The sequence below is a fragment of the Podarcis filfolensis genome (assembly GCF_964270895.1).
Source record: "Podarcis filfolensis genome assembly, chromosome: 17".
Classification (NCBI taxonomy): domain Eukaryota; kingdom Metazoa; phylum Chordata; class Lepidosauria; order Squamata; family Lacertidae; genus Podarcis; species Podarcis filfolensis.
In genome coordinates this window covers 2,743,932-2,767,187 of record NC_139621.1, presented here as the reverse complement: position 1 = coordinate 2,767,187, position 23,256 = coordinate 2,743,932, and the positions used below count along the sequence as shown (strand labels likewise).

Below are 23,256 nucleotides of genomic sequence, written 5' to 3'. Positions count from 1 at the left end.
GCTGATGATTTTCAACTGACCTAATGATTGTTGTATCAATAACCACCATTAATTGATTTATTACATTTTATTTACTTATTACATTTATTACATTTTTATTAGGATTGAGGGAAAACAAGCAGGTGGGAAAAGAGAAAGCAACAAATAGCAAGGAATAAGACAGATTGACATTTATATAAAAACTGAAAGACTAGAGGCCATTGGTTTATACTGAACATTTTTATTTAAAAAACCACACCTGTCGTAAATACTGTAGACTGTCCACCTGGTAGAGCGGCTTATTGGTTTTATACATATATGTAGTATTTCAAACAATACTTGGTGAAAACAAGTTATCTCCCTGAAGCACAATTAGCACTGCTGCAATAAATGTATGTACATTTTGCTGTGGCTCTCAAGGCAGGATTGTGGCAAACAATGACCAGGAAAAGAATGGCCAGTGGAAGAAGTTCCAAATTGGAGGTACATGTGCTAGGGATAGGTTCATTAAATTGCCAAAATCAGATACTTTCACCACTCCATTGATTTGTATAGGACCAGAGGAATGGAATTAGGATAGGAATTAATTCAGTTTTTCCCTTCTGCTGAATCAGGGCTGGTAAGAAGTAGCACAAAGGTAAATAGTGGTGTCAACGGAGAAGTCATTCACATTGCATTCCAGAAATGAGACACATAGGTGTGACTTTAGCAGGGCTGTTGAGAGCAGATGGAGTGCTAGTCTCAGTTCTGGGAAAAGCTCATAAGGTGAGTTAGAAATGGATCACACATCCCAAGTGTCAGGCTGGGGTAGCGAAGGGGAGGTTTGGCCTCATTGAAGTGCCTCAGTTCAAACGGAAGGAAGTTTGGATCTAGGATGGCAAGGGACTGCAGCCTGGGCTTGGGAAGTGCCAGCAGAGCCTCTGCTGGAGGTGCCCAATGAGGAAATAATTTTCTCCTCAAACTCTGCATCTCAGCTTCTTAGCTGGTCTTGTTATCTGACCTGCCCTCCTCCCCCTTTGAGTCCTTAATCGGGCTCCACCGTCCGATTAAGTACCTCCAAAGCGGCTTGTCAGGCAGCTAAACCTGTCTTTCCTTGCCCCTTTGGCTACAACTGCTCTGCAGTCCTTGAGGATAAGCTTGGCTTAGCTGAGGCTTTCCAGCCTTAAGGACGATTAAGGAAGACAGGAATGCCGGGGGGGGGGCACAGATCATTTGTAGCCATACAAGAAGAGACCTCGGGACCCCTCAGGTATAAAGGCAACCTGTACAACCACACAGTGACTCATTACCCGCTCGCCATGGTACCCCGGCCCGTCCGGCTGCTTGTGACTCCGTCCTCGCAAAGGGATGTGAACTGAAGCCAGACTCTGCCCCATCTCAATAGCTGCCTCTCAACCTGCCTTTACCACCCATTCCCAAGCAGGCCCTCTCTTTCAGTTTTCTCCGCTCAATCCATCTTACTTTGCACACACTCCACTACCCTCTCAACTCCCCAGCCCCATCATTTCCATCTCATTGTCCCCACTGCAATCCGCACCATGCACAAAGCCCGCTCTGACTCCCAGGATGACCTCCCGGAAAATTTCTTCATCCCAGTGCCCTTGGATGTTGCCAACATCACAACTCTCAGTCCTTTTCTGGTACCTCAGACTCACCTTGGTAGTCCAGGCCTCTTTATGAGCATGGCTGCCTTCATGTTCCTATTGGTTGTACTTGGGGTACCCATCAACATCCTCACCATCTTCTGCACTTTCAAGTACAAGAAGCTCCGCTCCCACCTCAACTACATCTTGGTCAACCTTGCTGTGTCAAACCTGGTGGTGGTCTGCATTGGATCTACCACTGCCTTCTACAGCTTCTCCCACATGTACTTCATCATGGGCCCTCTTGCTTGCAAGATAGAGGGCTTTGCTGCCACATTGGGGGGTAAGTAAAATTTTTGAAACTTAGTAGCATTGGGAAGAATGAGGAGGATGAGTGGGTGGATGAGAGAGCAAGAAGACACAAGACTGGGAAAGCTGAAGGATTGTAAGGGATGAGTATGTGGGGCTATCTGAGGATTTCAGGGTACAAGTGACATTGTCAGTTAGCAAGCCAGAGACAGCTTGAATAAGGGAAATTGCACAGTGAATAAGACAGCAGAGACTGAGGTTTGGGGAAAGCAAGGAATTGGTATGCGGCTGTTTTCTGCATCTGCATTTCCATATGCATAGGGGGCTGACTAGACAATCCTGTCCTCTGTTTTTTTACTCCCAACCAGGCATGGTGAGCCTATGGTCCCTGGCAGTTGTGGCCTTCGAACGATACTTGGTCATTTGCAAGCCTCTGGGAAACTTCACCTTCAGAGGCACCCATGCCATTGTTGGTTGCATCATAACATGGGTCTTTGGCTTGGTGGCTTCAGTACCACCCCTGTTTGGCTGGAGCAGGTATGTGCTGGAAAGAAGGTTATGTCAGGGAGGGGAAGGCTGAGCTGAGATTATGGGAGGAGAGGCCATCTGGGTTAAGGCACTAAGGCGGAAATTTATACCTTACATGGAATTGAGTTATGTACAGTTCCCCCCACTTCTGCCTGAAGTACTTTACCAGTTCTTTGCCATGCTTAATGTATTTACGGTACAATTAATGCCACCCTCTGCTATTAGTGGAAACCTATTGCTGAAAAGTGTTTAACTTCCTTAGGTATATTCCTGAGGGGCTGCAGTGCTCGTGTGGTCCTGATTGGTATACAACGAACAACAAGTGGAACAACGAATCTTATGTCCTATTCCTCTTCTCCTTCTGCTTTGGAGTGCCCCTGTCTGTTATCATCTTTTCTTACGGTCGTCTTCTTCTAACCCTGCGGGCAGTGAGTACTACCTTTTCCCTCCCTTCTGCTCCCCTCTGATGAGACACAGCAGTAAGGAAAGGTAGGAGACAGCACCACCACCAGTGTGAAAATCTGCTCGGGTGTGTAACTGTCCAAACTAAAGAGGAGTGTCTAGACAGGGATGGGTAAGAACAGGTGAAGCAGCTGTGGAATGCCTCAGTCCACCAACCAGCATTAGCTCTTTCCAGTCTTGTTGCCAAGTATCCTTTTTGTGCGAGAAGCTAAAGATCCAACATGGGACTTTCTATATCATGCGTAGGCAAACTAAGACCCAGGGGCCGGATCCAGCCCAATTGCCTTCTAAATCTGGCCCATGGACGGTCCAGGAATCAGCGTAGCCAGATGGGTGGGGTATAAATAAATAAATAAATAAATAAATAAATAAATAATTATTATTATTATTATTATTATTATTATTATTATTATTATTATTATTATTATTATTATTGCAGTGTGTTTTTACATGAGTAGAATGTGTCCTTTTATTTAAAATGCATCTCTGGGTTATTTGTGGGGCATAGGAATTCGTTCTCTCCCCCCCTTCTTCAAAATATAGTCTGGCCCCCCACAAGGTCTGAGGGACAGTGGACTGGCCCCCTGCTGAAAAATTTTGCTGACCCCTGTTGTATATTAAAAGCAAGTGTGGCCCCTCTTTGGCCTGCTTCCCCACAGGGAGGCTCTGGTGGACTACAACCCCTGCCTGGATGGGGATTTGAACTTATGTCTGTTGTTTCCTGAAGTGACATGTTCTTGACTTCCATACTACACAGACACGGGTTAATGTAAAATTCTGTAGGTACCACATGCCTAAGGGCCAAATGAGATGTGATATTAAATGTGTGAATGCATGTAAGGTGTCTAGTTAATGGGCAGTATCCAACAAATACATCCCATTAGTGTAAGGGTTTATGCTTGCACAGTGGAACTTTCTCCCCCTCTCCTTCCCGCATGCAGTCCGCAGCTTCCCAAAATCTGCTCCAGAGGATTGGGGGAACCCCTAGAACAGATTTAAGATGCACATGAGAGGAGGGGAGGGGGAGAAAACTCCGTTGCACAAACACAAATACTTGAACTGGCAGTACATTTACTTTGTACTATGTTGGATACAACTGAATATCTCTAAATAACTGTCACCAGGGAGCCAAATAAGGATTGGTACTACATCATACAAATAGGCAACGTAAACTATCTACCCTGCTTCTGCAATCCTAATTAAAATGTCCCTAGCTGATACTCCCCCTCGGGTGGAGAAAAGAAGTCATTGGGACTGTTGTGGGGGGAGACATTCTTTTCATTGTGCATTCATGATGCATAGCACACATGATTATATTGGTGTGGTTATATGCAAACTCTGTTTTTATTGATTGATGGGTGGATTGTTTGGATTTGTTACCCATGCTTCACCAGAGTGGGCTACAGCAATTTAGATATACGCTATTAAAAACATACCCCAGGGCAGGTCTCAGCAATTTAAATATATATTATTAACAGTAGTTTTAAACAAATTACAGTCACAAGAATGGTATGGGGCCTAAAATATATATATCCCCAGTGTCAAAGGCCACAGCAATATGCATCTTCAGTAGGCAACAGAACCTACACAAGGAAGGTGCCGGATGCCCCTTTGTGGGCTCGAAATCCAACACCTTAGGGGCCACCACAGTGAATGCCCTGAACTTCTGAGGGTGGTGCAACTACTTCTGCTCATACACACCAACTTACAAAGCCGACTGAGGGGACTGGTGTCATGCACACAGATTGCGGGTGTGATGTCACATGCCTGCGCTCGTCAAGTGTTTCAAGTGGCGCGCACCGAGCGTCCCGAAGGTCAGCTTCTCCTCCTCTTCCTGCGGTTGCCAGGGAAGAGGCCCCGGCTCCTGCCAACTGTTGTGCCAAGTGCTGTGCACACTGAGGGGCCTGATCAATACTTTTCAAGGAAGGCATCAACAGATTCGGCTGCAATGGCAGCTGTATATGTGTGTTGAGTTACATCTGCATACTTTCGTGCACTGCACACATATGAAGGCACACCAGTGTGTACAAATCTGTGTACTGATGCACAGTTCCTGCCATCAATCTTCTAAACCAACACTTCCCAAACTTACAATGATCGCATACCCCTTATGGGAGCTTAGACTTACCAGCAGCTGCCTTTCGGGTGAAGATAATTTGGGGTTAGTTTTATTAATACTATTTTATCTTTGAATTGTCTGCTGCAGCTAAAAAATCAGTGTTAAAGTAACATTAAAATTTCTGTTTGCGTACTTCTAGGGGTACATGTATCGTGCTTTGGGAAACACTGCTTTAAGGAATTGCTTCCCCCTGTATCAGCTAATGCAGAAAGTGCAATGAAGAAAATATGAAGGAACTGGAAGGAGTAGGAAGAGGAATTAATATTTGTTTTGGGAATATGGGAGGAGTCCCATCCATTTCAGTGGGTTTGTAGAGGAAAGCTGCTCAGTGAATTATGTTCCATATCAACTAGGAGGTAGTGTAAGAAAATAATCGACTTGCACTGAAGGGAAGATTTTTAGGCCGAATGTTAGCGAACTCGTAAGAGCACAAGCAATGATAGTTGTGGAACCTCTGATCATGGAAGGTTTAAATAAAAGGTAGAATGACGTCACTTGGCAATGCTCTATGGAGGAAAAGCCAGGTTTCAATCAGATAAACCACAAGGTCCCTCCCAATGTAGTGATTCTTAGCTAGGACCTTGCATTCAGAAATCTACTCCATGGGTACTAGGCTCCACCATGAGAGACAGAGGTTGTGGTGATAAGCATAGCCAGTGTTTTATTACAGCAGATTCAACCCCCTTCACCCACTCAGGTAGTGCCTTTGCTCACTGTAGACCTAATCAATACACCAGGGCTGCAGTTTTCCATTTTCTTTCTCCATCAATATGGCAACCCTGTATTGTGTGCAGTCTGCCGCCTGGACTTCAGTTATTCTCACTCATGGTTAATCATCTCCCCACCTCATCAGGTTGCCAAGCAGCAGGAACAGTCAGCCACCACACAGAAGGCTGAGAGAGAGGTGACCAAGATGGTAGTGGTGATGGTGATGGGCTTCCTGGTGTGCTGGCTGCCATACGCTTCCTTTGCATTGTGGGTAGTGACCCACCGTGGAGAACCTTTTGACGTTCGTCTGGCCTCCATCCCCTCTGTCTTCTCCAAGGCCTCCTCTGTTTATAACCCTGTCATCTACGTCTTCATGAACAAGCAGGTTAGCACGGGAAACATCTATAACCAGGCTGGTCTGGGTAGAAAGAGAGAGTGGCACATTTATCCCTGGTCCTGAATGGGGTAACTGTGCCCCTGAAGAACCAGGTGCGCAGCCTGGGAATCATTTTGGACTCACAACTGTCCATGGAGGCACAGGTCAATTCTGTGTCCAGGGCAGCTGTCTACCAGCTCCATCTGGGAGGCAGGATGAGACCCTACCTGCCCACAGACTATCTTGCCAGAGTAGTGCAACCTCTGGTTATCTCCCGCTTGGACTACTGCAATGTGCTCTACATGAGGCTACCTTTGAAGGTGACCCGGAAACTGCAACTAATCCAGAATGCAGCAGCTAGGCTGGGGACTGGGAGTGGCCGCCAAGACCACATAACATCGGTCCTGAGGGACCTACATTGGCTCCCAGTACATTTCCGGGCACAATTCAAAGTGTTGGTGCTGACCTTTAAAACCATAAAGGGTCTTGGCCCAGTATACCTGAAGGAGCGTCTCGACCCCCATTGTTCAGCCCGGACACTGAGGTCCACCTCCAAGGGCCTTCTGGCGGTTCCCCCCCTGAGAGAAGTTAGCTTACAGGGAACCAGGCAGAGGGCCTTCTCAGTAGTGGCGCCCACCCTGTGGAACGCCCTCCCATCAGATGTCAAGGAAATGAACAACTATCTGAATGTTAGAAGACATCTGAAGGCAGCCCTCTTTAGGGAAGTTTTTAATGTTTGATATTTTAGCGTTTTTTTTAATATTCTGTTGGGAGCCGCCCAGAGTGGCTGGGGAAACCTAGCCAGATGGGCAGGGTATATTATTATTATTATTATTATTATTATTATTATTATTATTATTATCCCATACCTCTTGTATGCTCTGTTGGATTTCCCTGGAATCATTTAGGGCTCTGGCAATCTCTTCTCACTGCCCTGAATGTTCACTTGTGCCCCCTATGACCAGAACTTCACGCAAAGAATATAAAATCCCTCATTTGGCTTACATGTCAACATTTCTCCCTGAGCTTATCAAGGACTCTGGTATCGTCTCAGGATATGCACTCAGTGCCCCTCTGTCAAATTACCTGCCCTACGGAGTATGCATAGCAGTACATGTATTTGGAGACATTTCCGTTTTGAAGAGAGCTTTGTGATTTTCACACTGAACTTGGGGAGCACCCTATGGTTCCCTGCTAGGTTGTCCCTAAAGTGTCAGTAACAGTGGACAATGAGAAGGTCAGTAATTGTTGAGAAGTTTCTCTGAAAGACGCCTTCTGCACCACTGTCTGTCTTCGCCTGCAATGTGTAGTCACAGAATAATGTTAGGCATGTTCAGGGTTGCGCTCTGAGAGGGGCACTGTTGTGATGGAACAGGTCTGGCAAATGTGTCACAATCTTCTGCAATGTGCAGGGGTTCCTTGGCAGATGAACAGATGTGAACAGGCTTCCCTTAAGTTTGAAAATCAGAGCTGGAACCCTGGCATTCAGCACTGCACCTCTCTCGTATGGACTAGGGCTCAGAAAACTGTTGTGTCCTTCTTCCCTAGGGCTGTGACATCCCTGCTAATTAACCCTCTCTCCCTTTCAGTTTCGTTCCTGCATGCTGAAGCTTGTCTTCTGTGGCAAAAGCCCCTTTGGTGAGGAGGAGGATGTTTCGGGTTCCTCCCAAGCCACCCAGGTCTCGTCGGTGTCTTCCAGCCAGGTGTCACCAGCGTAACCATGAGCAATGCCCACACCACCCACTCTACCTCCAGGGAACACTTCTACTGTATGCAGCAACACCCTTTGCCCTGCACAGCAGGATGCGCCCAATGTGTGCATTACTCCTGCAAGGGTCCCATTGCAGTTCCATTCGTTGCATCTGGCATTTGGTTTCTGTCAGGGCACTCACATTACATACCCCAGCCGGCATTGCTCCACCCGTCTGTACAATTAATGTTGCACTACAAACAGTTGTTGTGCTCATGGACTGCTCTTCCTGTCCCACTGAGGTGAGCAAGGTTATCGGACACACTGAAAAGCTATGGATGGCAATCAGGAGAGTCACTACCAGCTGCTGCAGAACAGTCAAGACCCTCGCCTTGTGGAAGTGACATCTGGCTGGTCCAGCCTTCCTGTCTCTGCCACTGCAGGCAAATCTGTAAAAAGAAGAGCGTCTGGGTTATATGTGAATGTCTTTCTGAGCTCTGGTTTATGTGCATTAGGAATTGGGTGTGCTATGAACGGTTAGCTTGACAAACTGCAGTGCATGTACTCATTTACTTCCACCTCCATGAGAGAACAGTCCCTTCTCACCAGCATCAGATCTGGCACATCTGGCAACAGGTGCCTGATTTGGAGGAGGGAAAATTTTATCCTCTTAGATAGTAAAATTGCAAGTCAACCTTCCCTTTCTCTTCCTCCTCCATATTTCATTACCTCCAGCAGGAGGCAGCAAAAATATATGTCAATGCTTACAGATAGTAGGTCTGATAACCCTCAAAGCAGAACACAACACCACGGATGACCTTTGTGTTCCAGGTAACCCTAAACCTCTGAATGCAAACACTTTTGCATGGCAGCTGCAAGGCATGGATCACTAAAATTGCCTGATGACTTCCATTGGAGCAAATGCCAGAGATAGGTTACTGGGCTCTGTGGACCATTCCTTCTGAATTCCTTCCATTAACACAATGACTCATTGGGGTCTTCAGAATCAGCATGTCAGAAGACACAAAACCAGTTAACCAGTACCTCTTGAGAAGTTCCTGTCTAAAATATATTTTAAAACCTTCCATTAAAAAGGATGGGGATTTAACATCCCCTCATAGCAGGATATGTGAATACTGAGGAGTTATTTCACAGGGCTGTCATGTCATTATCAGATATAGCTATTCCTAATAGTTCTCAGAAAAGCAATTGACTGCACCTTAGGCCACAAAAGTAAGAGCCAAAAGTGCTTTGAACATGTTAACATATTCAAAGCACGTTACATACGTTGTCTCAATAATGGTAACACCAGCCCCATAAGGCAGCCTGGCATTATGAGCTATATTACTGAAGGAGAGCTGATCAACATGGTTTTGCCTAAGGATACCTGGTAAGTTCATAGCTAAATCAAGATTTGAAAACTGGGAACATCCTGACATATAGTGTATGTTCTAAACAAATAGTAAGGGCCAGGAATAAAACAAGGTAAAAAACCCCCTCATAACTTACTCTTTTAGAATGCCTCATGACTTCATGTGACCTCCAATACTTTGAGTTTCTGGGTATGGATAAGTTACTTCCCCCTCTGCTCTTTACCTGTCATCCCCTCATGCCATTGCCAGGGTAGAAAAGAGAGAGAGAGAGAGAGAGAGAGAGAGAGAGAGAGAGAGAGAGAGAGAAACAGAAACAGGACTCATTAGGGAATAAAAGTGAAGGCAGTCTATAGAGCTTGAGGGGCCAGTCATGCCCCCCATAGCCTGCTGATAGCAGTAGCTGAAGAGGGCTGTCATGAAAGGTAAAGGGGTCAAGGGCTACCTGCCTTCCCTATCATTTGAGCATTGAGCAACAACCTTCTGCACTAGATAAACCAGGCTGATAGGCTTCAAACTTTGCCTCTGCTGTGCAGCCCCCTTTTAGCATACCCAAGAAGCAGACAGTCATTGCAGAGCAATGGTGGGTGTATTTTGTAAATATCCAATAACCCCTCAAAATCCACCCACATCTCTGTAATTCCCTTCTATCTTCATGATTATCCCCTTGTAAATGGAATACCTCTCCCCAGTCTCTCCCAGTTACATGAATAAATACAATGGAGATGCAGCTTTGGAATCCACAGTGATGGCTGGTTATTTGCAATCGCATATTGTTGCTAGAGAAATGCCCATTGCATGCCCCGCCTTTTCCTTTCTCTATACATCTGTTGTGTGCCACCCTGTGCCCTGCCACGTCCCCGGGATGCACATGAAGTGCATCCTTATGACAGATACTTTCACTCTAGCCTGTTAAAGCAAGGAAGGAAAATCTGAATTTCCCTATGGAACAATCTATAAAATTGTTTATAACTCTTGCCTCTTGCATTTCGGCAAATCCTCCATAATCCCCTTGCCTGAGATCACATAGGCAGATAGCCATCAGGGGAAGTTCCTGAATCTGCCAGTGTTTGCCCAGATGCTCTGCACAGAGGATGCCTGCGCAGCATCCAGATTGTCTTATCAAACGCAAATGCTTTGTGTAAACTGTGTCTGGAACCATGTAAAACTGTCTGATCCTCAGGAATGTCACACCTTGGCCTGCCTGAGTCACTGTAACCCCACCTTATTGTGATTTATTTCTGACTATTCAGAAAGGAGATGCAAACCTTTAAGAAGAGATGCTTTTGCTCTGTTCTGGGTCCTTCACCTGACAAGGGGGGGGGGCAGGCTGGGTCTCTGTTGCAACAGATAATAAAAGATCAGCTTCGCTTTCACTGGATTTTCTGCCTCAGCTCATTCATCTCTGACTGGTAATGAAATCGGGGAGTTGGGCCATCAAAAGGCACCCCCTATTTTCTGGTAAAAGTATGTGATGATAAAGTCCCTATTTCTTCCCTTCTCTGAGTGATGGGGGCTGGGCTGTGTGGAAAAAACAGCAACCCGTCCAGGAAGGGCCTTGAATTCAAAACACAAGGAGCCTGTACATGGACAAGTTGCTAACGTGAATCTGGGAAAGGAGTCTCCCTTGCCCAGCCCCTTCTGCTCAAGCCTTGCCCTGGTGCCTTGCCCCCTGAAGAGTGTCAGGCGCGCGGCCGAGTTCTGCTAGTAGTGAACTTTTTCTAACTGTAAATAGTTCAGAACTAGCGGAATTCCTGACGAGAGCCCAGAAAGCTGGGGGCAAGACCCAACCAAAAGACGAGATTCATCACAGCAATACTCTTGGCAACTCGTTCTACAAGTCAGGATCCCAGATCTCTTACTGAAGGACTGTTAAAGTAATCCACCACCTAACAGTCCTCAAACAGATACTCTACCTCCCCATTCAGATTCCACTTAAAATCCACCATGCTGGATCCACAGATACTTCTGATAACCGAAACCACAGAAATAGTATTATGTGTCTCCATATTTGCGAACTTGCAGTCTCCCACACTTTATCTAGCTTAGAAGGACATGGGCCCCAAACTATAGAAAGTATACTTAGCTTTCAAACTGTAGGTTCTGCCAGGTTTCCACAGCTGACAGAGGTACATGCACGTAGTTATACCCCACCATTAGATGTCAGAAACTGACAAAGCCAGAGAAGGTATATGGAGCAGTCAAAACCTTTGGCTGGGAAAACAAGATAATCAAGAGGTCTGGATGTGCAGTAACATTATGAATAAAAAGCACCATACTGTGGAAAGAGCTGATGAGCTGCAGAGACCTCCACAATATGCAAAAGCTGGAGGGTGTTGCACATATACGATCCGAAGAGAAACCTGAGCATGCAATGTATTTTTTCTGTTTTGCAGCTGTGTGATTTGTGTGCATATTGTATTGTAATGGCCATTGGCTACAAACAATAAGATTGATTGATTGATTGATTGATTGATTACACATATACATGCATACCAGCAGAGTCTGCCAGGCACTTGTGGTCTCTATCCCTTGGTGGCTCACAAAAAAAAGAGAGTACAACATCCCATAAGCAGCACAATTATATCTTGAGCTGCTTGATCAAAGGTGTTGGGTGTGTGCTCTCCCTAGAACCAACTGCATGTGTCATGCAGGGAGGGGGGAGCCCAGTGCTTTTTTCAGCTGGAACTCACTGGAACTCAGTTCCAGCACCTCTCAGGTGGGCACCATTGCCATTATAAGAGAACAAGGGAGGTGTTCATGGTGAGTTCCGGCACCTCTTTTTCTAGAAAAATAGCCCTGGGTGAGCCCCTCCCTCTCTCTTTCAAAGCACATGTGATTAATCATCAGGAGAACCTATAGCTGAAGGCACAACAGGTAGCCACAGTAAATGCTTTGTTTTTTCATAATTTAATCACAAATATATCCAAGGACAGACATTTTTGAATCTTCCCCTCCACACTAAAATATATACATGAAATGTCATCATTGAAGTAAAGTGCAATTGCACACACAAGCAAAGCATTTTCATTGCATCCACCATGTTGCATATTAGAAAGTAACCAAGGTCCTTCCACCCCAGTGTGCACAGTTGCGCAAGTCATTTAAATATGCTCCATGCACTGTACTGCACACAAATGTACATCCTGCAAATATAACTGAAACCCCTTCCACCCAAAAGCATCACCCCAAAGCGGAAGCTTCAATGACCCTCTCCTTAAATGTGACTGACCCTGACATCCATACCAACAACCCAAGGTACCTGTCAGGATCCGGTCCCCGCGGTGTGCCCCTGGCGCTGCCTCCTGGACCTTTGCTGCGTGGCTCTTTCCACCTCAGCTTCCTAGGGCTCTGCCCCCTTTTCCGTGGCCGGGAGATTAAAGTTTCCAGTTTCCCTTAATCGGACTCCCCCGGAGTGACCCAAAAATCCCCTGGATTAGTTGGGGCCAAGGGGGTGGGTGTCACCTCCCATCAGCTGAGCAGCTTGGACTGAGCGAAGCTCACTGCAGTTTAAGGGGGAGGAGAATTAGGGCAGGTGTGAGCCAACTGGCAAGTAGAGAAGGGGAGCCAGCGGGGTCACATGGTTAAAATGGGGATCAGGACAGAGCGAGGCATTTGGATGCCTGTATGGAGCATCAAAATGGGCGCACACCAGATGCAGTTCTCACTGAAATGAATAGAAAAGCTCTTTTATAGTTCCTGTTAATTTAAATGGGGCTTTCAATGGAGATGGTGCCCAGTCGCTCAAAATAATGTTTCTTAATCCGCTGCTCAGAGTTCACATCCTGAAGCAGTTACCACATCTTGAGTCATAGTAAGGGTTACCTGTGGTGGGTGTTAAATATGGAAGCCAGACACAGCATCTTCCATTCAAAAATCCTGTAATCTAGTTCTTCCTGTATCACAAAAACAAAAACAAGTTCTGGGCGATAAATCACAATGATACCATGGAAATATTCTATTTCCCATCAAACTATATAATAGATCAGGGATGCAGGAGCTTTCGACCCTCCTGGTGTTGCTGGGCCACAGCTCTGATCATCTCTGACCACTGGCCCTGCTGCCTGGGATTGCTGGGAGTTGGAATCCCAGAGCATCTGGAGGGCCACAGGTTCCCCATCTCTGCAGCAGAGTCCTCTAGCTGTGTGGGATGTGGAGTCCAAGAAGTGTGAGTGGTCCTTCCTGTTGGAGAGCCAGAAGCCAGAAGGTACATACTGTATATTCTTGACTTTTTAGTGGACTCTGTTGATCACATTATGGGGACCGAGAGTTCAAAAGAGCCGCATCTCAGACAAAAACAATATTCCACTGAACAGCCTAATACAATATACGTACTTTATGGTCTGGATTCTTAGGCACTGATATAAACACAAGTTCACACTGAGGTAGTAAACCTGTATCTGGAAATACCACTTCCAATTCCAAGTGGCTCAGATGATGGAGTGTAGATATATAAATAAATCCCTCCTCTTAGAAAATTAGCATGCCAGAGAGAATGCCATGCTAGATAGAGCCCCTCTACCTGACATGCAAGCTTCCTTTATGCAAGAAATTTATTTTGTGGGTGCTCATCAGCACTGAGAACTAGGTTTCAGTCTCTTTAAACCAAATACTGTAAGTCTTTGAGTCTGTTGATGTGTTAGCAACAAACATCCAATGAGAGATCAGAGCAATATAGCTTGGGTGGTTCCTTTTGCTCAGGGCAGTTAGAATCTTGGTTTTGTGAAAGAATGGAGAATCATAGAATCATAGAATCATCGAGTTGGAAGAGACCACAAGGGCCATCAAGAGACACGGGGGAATGATTAATGGACTTCAATGTCTGTACACTAATGCGCAAAGCATGGGAAATAAACAAGATGAGCTTGAGCTCTTGGTACAGCAAACTAAATATGACATAATAGGAATCACTGAAACCTGGTGGGATAAGTCCCACGATTGGAATGTAATAATGGAGGGATACAATCTATTTCAGAGAAACAGACCAGACAAGAAAGGAGGAGGAGTGGCGTTATATGTCAGGGATGTGTATACCTGTGAAGAGATCCAAGATTTAGAACCTCAAAGCCAAAGTGAGAGCATTTGGGTCAAAATTAAGGGAGAGAAGAATACCAGTGACCTCACTGTGGGAGTTTACTATAGATCCCCAAGCCAAAAGGAGGACATAGATGATGCCTTCCTGGAACAGATGGCCAAGCATGCAAAAGGAAGGGAGATAGTAGTAATGGGGGACTTCAATTACCCGGATATTTGTTGGATGTCAAGCTCAGCCAAGAGCATAAGGTCAAACAGATTCCTCACTGGCCTTGCAGACAACTTCATTGTCCAGAAAGTGGGAGAAGCAACAAGAGGAACAGCCATTTTAGATCTGGTCCTAACCAATGTTGATGACCTGGTTAGTGGGGTAGAAGTGGAAGGATCATTAGGCGCGAGTGATCATGCTCTTCTGAAGTTTACTATACAGCGGAAAGGAGCAGCCAAGCATACTAGGACTCAATTTCTCGACTTTAAGAAAGCCGACTTCATAAAACTTAGGGAAGTGCTGGGTGAGATCCCATGGACAGTAATACTAAAAGGAAAGGGAGTTCATGATGGCTGGGAGTTTGTTAAGAGGGAGATAGTAAAAGCACAACTTCAGGCAATACCAATGAGACGGAAACATGGAAGGTGCCTAAAGAAGCCAGGGTGGCTATCTAAAGAACTTTTAACTGAGTTAAGATTAAAAAAGGATGTGTACAAAAAATGGAAAAGGGGGGAAACCACCAAAGAGGAATTCAAACAAATAGCCAGCACGTGTAGACACAAAGTCAGAAAAGCTAAAGCACAGAATGAACTCAGGCTTGCTAGAGAGGTTAAAAGCAACAAAAAAGGCTTTTATGGGTATGTTCGTAGCAAAAGGAAGAACAAAGAAACCGTGGGGTCACTCAGAGGAGAAGATGGTGAAATGCAAACAGGGGACACAGAAAGGGCTGAACTCCTCAATGCCTTCTTTGCCTCAGTCTTCTCCGATAAAGAAAACAATGCCCGACCTGAAGAATTTGGAGCAAATGATTCAGCAGAGGAAACACAGCCCAGAATAACTAAGGAGATAGTAGAAGAATACTTGGCTAGTCTAGGTGTATTCAAGTCTCCAGGGCCAGATGAACTACATCCAAGAGTATTAAAAGAACTGGCAGATGTGATTTCAGAACCACTGGCAGTCATCTTTGAGAATTCCTGGAGAACAGGCGAAGTCCCGGCAGACTGGAGGAGGGCAAATGTTGTCCCTATTTTCAAAAAGGGGAAAAGAGAGGACCCAAATAATTACCGCCCAGTCAGTCTGACATCAATACCAGGGAAGATTCTGGAGCAGATCATTAAGCAAACAGTCTGTGAGCACCTAGAAAGGAATGCTGTGATCACCAATAGTCAGCATGGATTTCTGAAAAATAAGTCATGTCAGACTAACCTGATCTCGTTTTTTGACAGAATTACAAGCCTGGTAGATGAAGGGAACGCAGTGGATGTAGCCTACCTTGATTTCAGCAAGGCATTTGACAAGGTGCCCCATGATATTCTTGTAAAGAAGCTGGTAAAATGCGGTCTTGACTATGCTACCACTCAGTGGATTTGTAACTGGCTGACTGACCGAACCCAAAGGGTGCTCATCAATGGTTCCTCTTCATCCTGGAGAAGAGTGACTAGTGGGGTGCCACAGGGTTCTGTCTTGGGCCCGGTCTTATTCAACATCTTTATCAACGACTTGGATGATGGACTCAAGGGCATCCTGATCAAATTTGCAGATGACACCAAACTGGGAGGGGTGGCTAACACGCCAGAGGACAGGATCACACTTCAAAACGACCTTGACAGATTAGAGAACTGGGCCAAAACAAACAAGATGAATTTTAACAGGGAGAAATGTAAAGTATTGCACTTGGGCAAAAAAAAATGAGAGGCACAAATACAAGATGGGTGACACCTGGCTTGAGAGCACTACATGTGACAACATTTCTTGGAGTTTTATGTTGAAGAACCTCCGGGGGATGGGGGTAGGCCAAGGGTTTGAGAATGGTATAGGTGCAATATACTCTGAACAGAAAGCGAAACTTATTGTAAATAATGTGGTCACAGAAGAGTTCAAGATTGAAAAAGGGACACGTCAGGGGTGCCCTATCTCCCCACTACTTTTTATATCGGTCCTGGAGGTTTTGCTTAATATGATTAGGAGGGACCAGTTGGTTAAAGGGATTCAGGTCGGAGCTAAACAATATAAATTGAGAGCATTTGCAGATGATTTAGTACTTACATTGCAAGAGCCAGAAGCTAGCACGAAAAGAGTTTTGGAAATAATTCAAGAGTTTGGTCAAATGGCAGGATTTAAATTGAATAAGTCAAAGACAAAGGTTTTGGAGAAAAATTTGACACAGATAGAAAAAGAAAGGTTTCAGAACGAGACAGGGTTGACTGTGGTTAAAAAAGTGAAATATTTGGGTATAAATATGACAGCTAAAAATGTGAATTTGTTTAAAGATAATTATGAAAAAACTTGGAGAGAAGTGAAAAAAGATTTGGAGATTTGGTCTAATTTAAAGCTTTCCTTGTTAGGCCGAATTGCAGTTATAAAAATGAATGTATTGCCAAGAATGTTGTTTTTGTTCCAAGCACTGCAAATAATGGACAAAATGGATTGTTTCAAGAAGTGGCAAAAAGATATATCTAAATTTGTCTGGCAGGGCAAAAAGCCCAGAATTAAATTCAAGATATTAACGGATTCAAAGGAAAGAGGGGGGTTTGCCCTGCCAGACTTTAAATTGTACTATGAAGCGGCAGCTTTTTGCTGGCTGAAAGAATGGCTGCTTCTTGAAAACACAGACATTTTGGATTTGGAAGGTTTTAACAATATTTTTGGGTGGCATGCATATTTGTGGTATGACAAGGTTAAAGCACACAAAAGTTTTAAAAATCATATTGTCAGAAAAGCACTATTAAATGTTTGGGTTAGATATAAAGATTTGCTGGAAAATAAAACTCCAAGGTGGCTGTCACCAATGGAAGCTAAGGCAGTTAAAAAGTTAAACATGGAGTCCAAGTGGCCAAGATACTGGGAAATTTTGGAAAAGGAAGGGGACAAACTGAGATTGCAGAGCTTTGAGAAATTAAAAGGGAAGGTGAGAGATTGGTTGCACTATCATCAAATAAATGAAGCGTTTAAACTGGACAGTAAAATTGGCTTCCAGGTGGAAAAATCAAAATTGGAGACAGAACTGTTAGAACCCAGTACTAAGAATTTGTCAAAAATGTACAATTTGCTGCTGAAATGGAATACACAAGATGAAACGGTTAAATCAGCCATGATTAAATGGGCTCAGGACATTGGTCATAATATTTTGTTTGCTGATTGGGAAAGGTTGTGGACCACCGGGATGAAATTTACGGCATGTAATGCCTTAAGAGAAAATATTATGAAAATGATATATAGGTGGTACATAACCCCAGTCAAGCTTGCAAAGATTTACCATTTGCCTGATAATAAATGTTGGAAATGTAAAGAAACTGAAGGTACATTTTTTCATCTTTGGTGGACTTGCCCGAAGATTAAGGCATTCTGGGAAATGATCTATAATGAACTTAAAAAGGTATTTAAATATACTTTCCCCAAGAAACCAGAGGCCTTTCTCTTGGGTATTGTCGGCCAAGGGGTGTTAAAGACGGATATAACTTTCTTTATGTATGCTACAACAGCAGCTAGAATACTCATTGCGAAGTACTGGAAGACGCAAGAGCTACCCACACTGGAAGAATGGCAGATGAAGGTGATAGACTACATGGGCTTGGCAGAAATGACGAGCAGAATCCGAAACCAGGGAAGAGAAGCAGCGCAAGAAGAATGGAAAAAATTCAAGGACTATTTAAAGAAATATTACAAAGTTAATGAAAGTTAGAATGATGTTGGACTGGAAAGTAAATGGTTACTATTAGCAATGGTTAAGACAAGGAGAATAAGGAAGATTAGTTTAAATCTAAATTAAAATAAGGGAAGATTTGCTGAGTAATAGATAAGAATTTGGAATACAGAAAAGGGAGGCATGAGGAAGTCGGGGAAGAAAGGTATAAGAAATTAGGATATGAAATGGTACATGTTTTTTTTTGTTTTGTTTTTGTCTTTGTATGTTTATGTATGTTATGTTTATATGGAAAAAACTCTTGAATAAAAATATTTAAAAAAAAAAAATGAGAGCACTACATGTGAAAAGGATCTAGGAGTCTTGGTTGACCACAAACTTGACATGAGCCAACAGTGTGACGCGGCAGCTAAAAAGCCAATGCAATTCTGGGCTGCATCAATAGGAGTATAGCATCTAGATCAAGGGAAGTAATAGTGCCACTGTATTCTGCTCTGGTCAGACCTCACCTGGAGTACTGTGTCCAGTTCTGGGCACCACAGTTCAAGAAGGACACTGACAAACTGGAACGTGTCCAGAGGAGGGCAACCAAAATGGTCAAAGGCCTGGAAACGATGCCTTATGAGGAACGGCTAAGGGAGCTGGGCATGTTTAGCCTGGAGAAGAGGAGGTTAAGGGGTGATATGATAGCCATGTTCAAATATATAAAAGGATGTCACATAGAGGAGGGAGAAAGGTTGTTTTCTGCTGCTCCAGAGAAGCGGACACGGAGCAATGGATCCAAACTACAAGAAAGAAGATTCCACCTAAACATTAGGAAGAACTTCCTGACAGTAAGAGCTGTTTGACAGTGGAATTTGCTGCCAAGGAGTGTGGTGGAGTCTCCTTCTTTGGAGGTCTTTAAGCAGAGACTTGACAACCATATGTCAGGAGTGCTCTGATGGTGTTTCCTGCTTGGCAGGGGGTTGTACTCGATGGCCCTTGTGGTCTCTTCCAACTCTATGATTCTATGATTCTATGATTCTATGAGTCCAACCCCCTGCCAAGCAGGAAACACCATCAGAGCACTCCTGACATATAAGAAGAAACACAGGCTGTTAAAACAAAGTGAGGTCATTTTCAAATTGCATTTGAACATTGCTGTACACACCAGAAAGGGGGCAGGCATGTCTTTACCTGATGCACATTGCCTGTTTGGCTTCCCAACACCTGCAATCTCCCCAGCTCCTGTTCATGAAGCTATCATTTGTGCATGCACAATGTTTTTTTCAATGTACACACCTCAGCTTAACTGCAAAGTGAATGTAGCTTACGTTTTCAAATCAGATGGAAGCTAGTTTGAGAATAAATGAACCAAACAGGAGTATTTCTCAAGAAAATACAAGACAGATATGTATTATGGCTAAGGTCATGTGCACACAGCTTCCAACACCAGTGGTGGTAGCCCACTGAAGCGAGAGTGAATGGTAATGTGTACACAACCACACTGTTATAAGGTCTAAGATATAAAATACAGTGGATCTGTTCCGGAGCCCCGTTCGCATCCTGAAGCGAACACAACCCACATCCGCGCATGTGCGGGTCACGTTTCGCTGCTTCCGCACATGCGCGCACATGTGCACACAGCGAAACCTGGAAGTAACACGCTCTGTTACTTCCAGGTCGCCGCGGAGCACAACTCAAAAATACTTAACTTGAAGCACATTTGTCCCGAGGTATTACTGTAAATGTTCATAAATGTACCAGGCAAACACATACATACATACATACATACATACATACATAAATCACATGTCTGAAACAGTATAGGAAAACAGTCCTGAAACCATTTTGACTCTCCCAAATTGACCTCAAATGTTTCTCTGCAAGGAGGAAGGAAATGGGAAAACCTCCCCATTGTCTTTTGCTTACCTGTCTTAAGTGTGTATTTGTGTATGAATAGGGTGAGCCTGTGACCGGGATTCAGGAACTGAGTATTTACCATCACAAAAGAATGGCCAGGATGCCCAGGTAAATGCAATCAGTGACCGTTATAAGGTATCCTGGCAGACTGTCCCTTGAGTGATGTATGTAAGATGTATTGAGGGTGGCCTTGAGCTATGGGGGGCGGGATTCAAAAGTTTATATAAGGACTTGAACACCAGTGTTCTGGGTTCCTCCTCCCTCCTGCATGGGGGGGGGGGTGAGCATCCTGTTGCAACAGTTTAATAAAGATCAGGCTTACTAGCTGTTTTGCTTCTCAATATTCTCTGGTTGGCCTCTGTTATTTTTCTCCTACCGATAGAGAACCTACATAAGGACTCTATATGGGATCTTGGATACCCCATAAGGGGAAAAGGAGCAGTTTTTTCTAACAGATTCAAGAAGATGTGGGAAGGGGGAATGAATTGCACATTTATTTCTCCTTCCCACATTCCCATTCAATCTGTATCCAGTGCTCTCCCGCCACTGATTTAGGAAGCAGTGTGCACAAGACTGTTGTTTCTTATGAAGTACTGCATTTTGATGTGCTTTATCCAAGCCACCTCCAATCTAAAATGTGGGAAATAAGCAATCTAGCTGCATTTTAAGCTGGTGCAGCTCTAAAGGAAGCAGTTGAGACCAATGTTATCTCATTATGTTTATGGGTTAGTGGAAGAACAGGGACCCCCCAGACCCCTGGGTGCCAGATTTCCCCCTCTAAGTGCTGGGGTTAAATCAAAGCCATGAAGATTAAGGTGAGCCAGACAGAGGGGCAGAGGGAGATGATGGCCCAGCCATTAACCCATCGCAAAAGACAAAAGACAAAAGACAAAAGACCCTGCCAGTAACCAGGGGGAGGTTGCTAGGGCAAGGTGGGCATGATGTCACACAGAAAAGAGTTGTCCTTTTACACAGAGGTGTTTTTTGGCAAGGTGTTTTGGGAACAAGAATGAGGAAGTTAAAGAGAACTCCATGCGGTGCTCATGCCCCACACCACCCAACATTTCTCCAATGAAATTAGGGATGTCCTATTCCATAATAATAAGAATAAGAATAATTTTATTACTTATACCCTGCCCATCTGACTGGGTTGCCCCAGACACTCTGGGTGGTTTCCAATATATACCGTATTTTTCGCTCTATAAGACGCACCTAGTTTTTGGAGGAGGAAAACAAACAAAAAAAAAAATTCTGAATCTCAGAAGCCAGAACAGCAAGAGGGATCGCTGCGCAGTAAAAGCAGTGATCCCTCTTGCTGCTCTGGCTTCTGGGATAGCTGCGCAGCCTGCATTCGCTCCATAACACACACACACACATTTCCCCTTACTTTTTAGGAGGGAAAAAGTGAGTCTTATAGAGCAAAAAATATGGTATATAAACGTAATAAAATATTAAACATTAAAAAACCTTCCCTATACAGGGCTGCCTTCAGATGTCTTCTAAAGGTTGTATAATTACTTATCTCCTTGGTTTGGAGGTTGCATAACTCCATACCCTCCAACATTTCTCCAATGAAAATAGGGCCGTCCTAACGAAAAGCAGGAGATTCCAGGATCAAATGAGAAACTGGGACGGCTTCTGTAAATCCAGGACTGTCCCTGGAAAACCCTCCAAGTGTCCCTATTTTTCAGGGAAAGTCCCAGAATTACGAAAGCTATCCCAGCATCTTGGCCTAGGACCGTCGTACCTACGGGACCGCCTCTCCCGATATGCCCCACGGAGGACCTTAAGGTCCATAAATAGCAACACCCTAGTGGTCCCGGGCCCTAAGGAAGTCAGATTAGCCTCAACCAGAGCCAGGGCCTTTTCAGTGATGGCTCCGGCTTGGTGGAACGCTCTGCCTCATGAGACCAGGGCCCTGCAGGATCTGCTTTCTTTCCGCAGGGCCTGTAAGACAGAGTTGTTCCGCCTGGCCTTTGGCTTGGAATCAATTTGATTCCCTCCCCCTCTTTCTTTTTTCCTTTCTCCTCCTGCGAAGTGGCTGCATCTTAATGTTTTAATGTTGTATTTTAATCTTGTTTTTTAAGTTGTATTTTAATCAACTTGTTTTTATTATTGGTTGTTAGCCGCCCTGAGCCCGGTCATGGCTAGGGAGAGCGGGATATAAATAATAATAATAATAATAATAATAATAATAATAATAATAATAATCTGATTTGATCCCGGAATGTCCCTCTTTCCCCCACCAGTGCTGCTGCCGCTGCCCTTGGGCAGGAGGATGAGCCGGTGTTTGTCCTGAGCAGTGGCAGCTGCAAGGGAGCACCTGTTGCCTCTCCCTGGCCCCTGCCACTGGCCTCCGCCCAGGAGGAGAGGCTGGAGCCACCCAGGCCCAGCCCCACATGACACACCGGCTCTGAGGGGCAGGCAGAAGGCAGGGTCACCCTGGGCATGAAGGGGGAGCGCAGCTTTGTGCACTCGCATCTAATCTGGCCACTTTCTAAAATTAATTTATTGGTGTGTGCTTTTCTTTTTGCAAATCTACCAAAGAATAAAATCAAATCAGGATTAACGGGTTTTCTCAGGAGGGTGGAGGGTGTGTGTGCTGTGTCCCATTGGTGTTGTGGTGGTGGAAATGCTATGCAAGTGGAGGGAGGGACAAAAAATGTGGGGCCAAGGAGGGCCAGTTGGGGGGGGGGGAGTGAGAAATGTGCCTATTTTCCTCTGAGGAATGTTGAAGAGTCTTGGCCAGGCATAGGCAAACTCAGCCCTCCAGATGGTTTGAAACTACAACTCCCATCATCCCTGACCGCTGGTCCTGTTAGCTAGGGATGATGGGAGTTGTAGTCCCAAAAAATATCTGGCGGGCCAAGTTTGCCTATGCCTGGTCTTGGCACTGGCTGGAGGAGGCTGCACTGAGAGACTGGAGGCCACGTCTGGATGCTGCTTTGCGCCCAAGCTCACGGAAGAGAGGACAGGCGCAAGGAGGGACATTCTTGGCATGTAATGTTCTGCACCCTCTTCATTGAAGACTTTAGGTGAAAATATGTGTACAATAAACCATATTTCTTAAAGATTCCAGTCTCTGCTGTGCCTTGATTTCTCAACCGAAACATAACCCTGGGTAAGTGCCTGGAACCCCCTGGAATCTGGCTGCTGTTTGACAGAGATGGAGAGTGGCGTGTAATATTATGCTGGGTGGACTGTGTAAGTGCTTCTGTAGTGAGCATTAAGTCTAGAATTGGGAAAGGGTGAATGCTCTCAAAATGAGTATTATTCCCAGGTTTATTTATATTTTGAGAGGACTTCCAGTTTTTCTATCTGGATCATACTTCCAAAAGATAAACT

General features: G+C 44.7%; 1 protein-coding gene across 1 annotated transcript; it reads left to right on the top strand.

The window, feature by feature from the left end:
• Positions 1–1,351: 1,351 nt before the first annotated feature.
• Positions 1,352–7,791, top strand: LOC310752314 (blue-sensitive opsin-like). Its single transcript, XM_083592405.1, has 5 exons — positions 1,352–1,905; positions 2,240–2,408; positions 2,662–2,827; positions 5,834–6,073; positions 7,654–7,791. The coding sequence occupies exons 1-5, from the start codon at positions 1,518–1,520 to the stop codon at positions 7,780–7,782; spliced, it is 1,092 nt and encodes a 363-aa protein (XP_083448531.1). The 5' UTR covers positions 1,352–1,517; the 3' UTR covers positions 7,783–7,791.
• The last annotated feature ends 15,465 nt before the right edge of the window (positions 7,792–23,256 follow it).